Genomic DNA, 6,548 nt, shown 5'->3' with positions numbered 1-6,548 from the left:
ATGAGCGCACAAAGGACTTCTGTCATCCTGAGAGACAGAACAAAACCTGGGGGTGAGGCGGTCTCCCTGAGGGGGGCGTTGACCAAAAAACTCATGGACATGGCCAACAGTGTGGTGATTCCGAGGGGGAAGAGGTATGCGGGGATAAATGATGATGGAAAAAATAAATAACTTGTTCTTGCCTTGGGTTAATTGATTTCAATTAAAGACCTATAGAGTACTTAGTATGTATAAAGCTTAGTGATCATCAGTCCAAAAGTACAAAATGGATAGGAGATAAATACGGTATAAATAATAAGACCCCAAAGCTGAATAAAGTGAATCTCTTAAGACCAACATCTGTGAGTTAAGGTCACAGAAATAATCCCCAGTTAGAAAATAAGAAATAAATTCATTGAGATCTGGCAATTTAATGGAGACTTGAAGCATGGGTAGGATTTTACCAAATGATGTTGGGAAAAAGGACATAATGGGAAGGAAGGAACATAAATTAGAGCCTAGAGGAGAGATAGATACAAGGGTAAATTCTTGGGCAAACATTTCAGTACTAGAGGCCTGGTGCATGAATTCGTGCACAGGTGGGGTCCCTAGGCCTGGCCGGCGATCAGGGCCAATCAGGGCTGGGCCAATCGGGGCCTGCCGGCCAGGGGGAGGGATGGGGCGCGGGAGGTTGGCTGCCAGCTCCAGGGAGGGAGCTGGCCTTTGGCCCCCCTGGGAAAGGGATCTACCACCACCCACCCCCAAATCCCTGTCCCAGCCCAGGGCTGAAGGTGACGGTTGCCAGCCAGCGCGGAAGCAACAGACACCAGCTGCCAACACTGTGGGAGCACACTGACCACTAGGGGGCAGCTCCTGTGTTGAGCGTCTGCCCCCTGATGGTCAGTGCGCATCATAGCGACTGGTCGACCGGTCGTTCTGGTCATTCAGTCCTAACGGTTGCTTAGGTTTTTATATATATAGATTAACATAGCATAGGATCAACTCTGTGGTATGTTGACAATTTCCCATTTCCTCAGACCTCTTTTGGAATGTCTGGTTCTGCTGTTTGCTTTAGTTCAAAAGCCATTCCTTAAATGTTCACGAAGTAATCAGCACTCTAAGTCACTCACAGAGATAAGTGTTCTCTTTTACTATGTGCTTAGAGTTCTCATTAGAATCTTGGAGTGGAGCATCTTTCTAATGTTGTCTTTGTATAGTTTTCCTTTCCATTTCTCCGTTGAAGATGAATGATTCAAAGAATCCAGATAATGCTTGTGAAAATATACTCCATCTTAAGGGAAAGTGAAAATCACGCCTGGTTCCAAAAAGCTCTGGAAATGTCAGAGTTTTCTGTGTGTGGCAGTAGCTGTGATGTACCCACTCCTACAGGCCTCTCTCCCAGCTCACTTAGTGCCACAGGAACTAATGAAGCCCATTAAAAAAATGTATCGAACATCCCTGGCTGAGTGGCTCAGTTAATTGGAGCATTGTCTGGTACACCAAAATGTTGTGGGTTTGATTCCTGGTTAGGGCATATACCTAGATTGGTAGTTTGATATCTCTCTCTCTCTAAATCAATAAAAACATATCCTCGGGTGAGGATTTTAAAAAAATGTATTGAACCAATTAGTTTCATCATTTTTCTTCCTAAGTTCAGCCTGATCTGAACTTTGTAAGCCATTTGACTGTAATTTGATTTTGTGACTTGATGTTAGATATGCAGTGAATTACTGAGATAATTGCCAACCTATCTCCTTTTCTTTTTTAATCCTTACCGAGGACATGTTTTTTAATTGATTTTTTTAAGAGAAAGAGGAAAAGAGAGAGAGAGAGAGAGAGAGAGAGAGAGAGAGAGAGAGAGAGCAATCTCTTGCCCTATACACACGACTGGGGCCAGCTAAGGGGATTGAACCTGCAAACCAGGTGTGTGCCCTGACTGGGAATCAAACCCGCCGTCTTTCAGTGCATGGGATGATGCATCAGCCAACTGAGCCACACTGTCCAGGGCTGTCTTCTTAGCCAACTGAGCCACACTGTCCAGGGCTGTCTTCTTATTTTTAAAGCTAATGGGTGAAAAGAAAAAGGAAATACACAGATGATTGTAAATTGTTTAATAAACTTTTAAAAATCATTTTTTTTCTTCCTGTCTTAAATGTAGAACAAATATGCAGAGGTCTTTATTGTTATTTTTTTTGTTAGTACTTTTTTCTTGTTTAGTTTACTTTTTATTTTATTTTATTTTTTTAAAAATATATTTTTATTGATTTCAGAGAGGAAGGGAGAGGGAGAGAGAGAATCATTGATCAGCTGCTTCCCCCATGCCCCCTCATCGGGGACCAAGTCTGCAACCTGGACATGTGCCCTTGACCGGAATCCAAACCGGGACCCTTCAGTCCGCAGGCTGACGCTCTATCCACTGAGCCAAACCACCTAGGGCTGTTTAGTTTACTTTTTATTTGTTTTTAAAAGGCTGTATATTTTTAGAGCAGTTTCAGGTTCACAGGAAAATTGAGAGGGAGTTACAGAGATTTCCCATATATTCCCTACCCCCACACATGCACAGCCTCCTCCAGACGGTACTTTTGTTACGATTGATGAACCTACATTGACACATCATAATCACCCAAAGTCCATACTTTATATTAGGGTTCACTCTTGGTGATGTACATTCTTCGGGCTTGGGAAAATGTATAGTTACGTATCTAACATTATAGCATCATATAGAGTATTTTAAGTGCCCTAAAATTCCTCTGTGTTCAGCTTATATGTCTCTCCACTTCTTTTTATTTTTCAAACTATTGCAAGTGTAGCTGGTGACTTAATTAATTGTGAATAATCTGGGATTGGAAGTTTTAATTTTTACAAATTGATTTAATTGGATCAGGTCAACATTTCTGTGTTACATATAAAGCAGAAATAGTGTAAAAGAAAAACATTTTCTTTTGGTAGTAATAGAAATTGCTCAATACACAATGTGAAGAATTCTTGATTCTTTCTCCTGAAAATTAGTAATCAATACTCTTCAAGTGTTTTCTGTGTTTTGGCAGATACTGACAATGTGAAGCCATTGGAGGGTATAAAAGTTCTGGATCTAACAAGGTTTGTATTGGCCTATCTGTTTTTTGGTGGTTGAGTTTTAACTTCTCAAAAAATATTCATCTTTTGTATTATAAGAGGGTGCTTATATGCTTAGTATCAAAATTTTGGAAAGAAAAAAATTCCTGTAATTTTATCATTCTAAACGACAATTAGTATAATACTTATGCATTTCTTCCCAATCTGCATATTTAAATATATTTTTAAAAACAAATATTTGAACCATATTGAAATGATAGTTTTACCCATATTTTAAATATTATGTTATATTTTTAATGTGTCCCTGTCATTCAAAATTCAATAAAAATATACAATATTTTATTATATAGTTGTCACAAAATTTATCTTCCCCCAATATTTCACTATTATAAGGTAGGTTTCCTATTACATAAATCTTTGTCTCAGTAATCTTTTAACTTCTTCCTTAGGATAGAATTCTGGAAGTAGAATTACTACATCCAAGGGGAATATACTTTTTAAAACTCTTGATACATATGGCCAAATTACATTTTGGACAGTTTTATCAATTTTAATTCTTGCTATCATTATATAAGCTTGTCTGTGTTGATGGACTATTAAGAAAATTAATATAAAAATCTTCAAGGTGGTAATTTATATCATCGTTTAACATTGTAGAGTATTGGCAGGACCTTTTGCTACGATGAATTTAGGAGATCTTGGAGCAGAAGTTATAAAAGTGGAAAGACCAGGTAAAATTATTGCTACCTTTAAAACATAAAAACAAATGAATAAGTATTTTTAATAGTTTAAAAAATGTCCACGTACCTGCATATGGGATGAAGAAAGAATTGAAATGAAATGATTTTCTCTTCTCCATTCCTTATTTTCTTCTGGACCTAGCCTAATCATCTCTTTTTATTCTTTAAAAAAAATATTTTTTTTGATTTCAGAGAGGAGGGGAGAGGGAGAGAGAGAGAGAAACATCAATGATGAGAGAGAATCATTGGTTGGCTGCCTCCTGCACACCCCACTCTGGGGATTGAGCCCGCAACCCCGGGCATGTGTTCTGACTGGGAATTGAACTGTGACCTCCTGGTTCATAGGTCAGCACTCAACCACTGAGCCACGCTAGCCAGGCTCCACAGATTAAGGCCTAAGCCAGGTCTTTCACACACATGTGAAAGCCTCTGGTGGAAACTGAGATGCCAACAACACTTACCAGATGCCAAGCACATATATAAGCACTTTGCCTAGATTAATTTATTTAATCTTTACATTACCCTTATGGGCTGATGTTATTATTCCTAGATTATGAATGAGAAGACAGAGACACAGAGAGATAAAGCAATTCATCCAAGGTCACACAGCTAAGAAGGAATATCCAGGCACTCAGGTCTGGTTCTGGCTCTGCTTAGGCCCACACAAGCCTTACTGTTGAGACTGAGATTGGACGGAGCCTGGCCACACTCCCTCCTGTGGGATGAAAACGAAATCAAAGTCCCGGAAAAAAGAAACCCAAATACCCTAACCTAAGTCATTTTTTTCCTATTTTTAATAAAAGAAACACTTTTCCATTTTATAATTTTAAAGATTTTTAGGGAAAACACCTAAGCTTTGTTTTTATGTTTCTCATCTGACATCTTTCCGGTTCTTTTTTCCCCCTTTGTTTATCAAATAAATGTATTTTGTGTATACAATTCTCACTTTTATTTGGTACCTTCTTAGCATTTTGGTGTTCAGTTCATGCTATTATTGACACTTAGAAAAGTGTCATGTTGTGTGTTCTTTCCTCCAACAAGAGCTCAGAGCAGAGTCTGTGTTCTCTATGTCCTCTACATCCTATCTAATAAAGAGGGAATATGCTAATTGACCCTCACGCTGTTGCAAAGATGGTGGTGCCCACAGCCAATAAGGAGGGACTATCCTAATTGACTGCCCTACCCTCAAAGATGGCAGCACCCACAGCCACAAGATGGCCAGCAGGGGAGGGCAGTTGTGGGTCATCAGGCCAGCAGGGGAGGGCAAGATGGCCAGCAGGGGAGGGCAGTTAGGGTCGACCAGGCCAGCAGGGGAGAGTAGTTGCGGGGGACCAGGCCTGCAGGGGAGGGCATTGGGGGAACCAGGCCTGCAGGGGAGGGCAGTTTGGGGCGATTGGCCAGCAGGGGAGCAGTTTGGCGTCGATCAGGCTGGCAGGGGAGTGGTTAGGGGTGATCAGGCTGGCAGGCAGAAGCGGTTAGGGGCAATCAGGCAGACCGGCAGGCGAGCGGTTGGGAGCCAGCAGTCCCAGATTGTGAGAGGGAAGTCCGACTGCTGGTTTAGGCCCGATCCCTGTGGGCAGTTGGCAGTTGGACATCCCCTGAGGGGTCCCAGATTGGAGAGGGTGCAGGCTGGGCTGAGGGACACCCCCCCAGTGCACGAATTTTGTGCACCGGGCCTCTAGTCATCCTATAAAAAGCTTTTCTGGGAAGGTTTCAAAAATTAGCATTATTACTTATTCTTCAAGATCTAATCCTTATAGATTTGAAACAGAATTTCCAAATCAGTGAAAATGGTCTAGTTTTGAATTGCACACATGTATCTATAAGACAAGGGACTAATTTTATAATTATATCAGCTTATTAATTCACCATAGTGATTAAATGGATAAAGTAGAATACTTGATTTGGAAGATTCAACTTTTTGCTAAATACATCTACTTAGGAGCCAAAGCAGTTAGCAGAAGATTCTCTGATCAGCATGGGGACTCTCTCTATATATATAAAAGGCTAAGTGACCGTCAGACTGGCCAGTACCTATGATGCACACTCACCACCAGGGGGCAGACACTCAATGCAGGACCTGCTGAGCTGCCGTGACTTGACAGCAGTAGTTCTCAGGTGACACACCCCGGAACCAGAGAGGAGGGAGCCCGATTTCTTGCAGGGCCGTGCGATTTCACCTCCAGCCATGGGTTATGTTGTTGCTGGGGCACTGTGGGCCCTGAATCTGGTTTACTGCACACTTGCGTTTGCGTTCCACACCCTATTCAATAGCAACTTTGCAGAGTGCTCTCTCCCACTCTGGATCCCCTTGGGGCCGTGGTCGGCAAACCGCGGCTCGCGAGCCACATGCGGCCCCTTGAGTGTGACTCTTCTGCAAAATACCACGTGCGGGCGCGCATGTACAGTGCGATTGAAACTTCATGGCCCATGCGCAGAAGTCGGTATTTTGTGGAAGAGACACACCCAAGGGACCAAAGAGCCACATGTGGCTCGGGAGCCTCGGTTTGCTGAGCCGCAGTTTGCCGACCACTGCCTTGGGGGATGTCAAGGAACCCGTTTCAGCCCGACCCCCACAGGCCAGGCCGAGAGAACCCCACCTGCCAGACAGATCTTTTTTTTATTTATTTTTATTGCTTAAAGTATTACAAAGAGTATTACATATGTCTCCTTTTTTCCCCCCCGCCCTTGTCAATCCCTGGCCTCCTCTACCCCCAGTGTCTATGTCATGGTATGCTTATATGCATGCATACA

At 42.2% G+C, this 6,548-nt stretch overlaps 1 protein-coding gene across 2 annotated transcripts in view; it reads left to right on the top strand.

The window, feature by feature from the left end:
* SUGCT (succinyl-CoA:glutarate-CoA transferase) overlaps positions 1–6,548 on the top strand; it is a 520,039-nt gene that overhangs the window by 1,025 nt on the left and 512,466 nt on the right. The window contains exons 2-3 of one of the 2 annotated variants that reach the window (XM_023751066.1): positions 3,027–3,078; positions 3,712–3,785. In XM_023751066.1, coding sequence (XP_023606834.1) covers positions 3,737–3,785 — 49 coding nt within the window. In that variant the 5' untranslated portion in view covers positions 3,027–3,078; positions 3,712–3,736. Of the gene's footprint in view, positions 1–2,939; positions 3,079–3,711; positions 3,786–6,548 lie in introns of those variants that run through there. The other variant, XM_023751067.1, reaches the window with a different exon arrangement.

The sequence above is a fragment of the Myotis lucifugus genome, unplaced genomic scaffold (genome assembly GCF_000147115.1).
Source record: "Myotis lucifugus unplaced genomic scaffold, Myoluc2.0 scaffold_18, whole genome shotgun sequence".
Lineage (NCBI taxonomy): Eukaryota > Metazoa > Chordata > Mammalia > Chiroptera > Vespertilionidae > Myotis > Myotis lucifugus.
The sequence above is the reverse complement of the archived record's forward strand: the minus strand, read 5'-3'. Positions and strand labels throughout refer to the sequence as shown.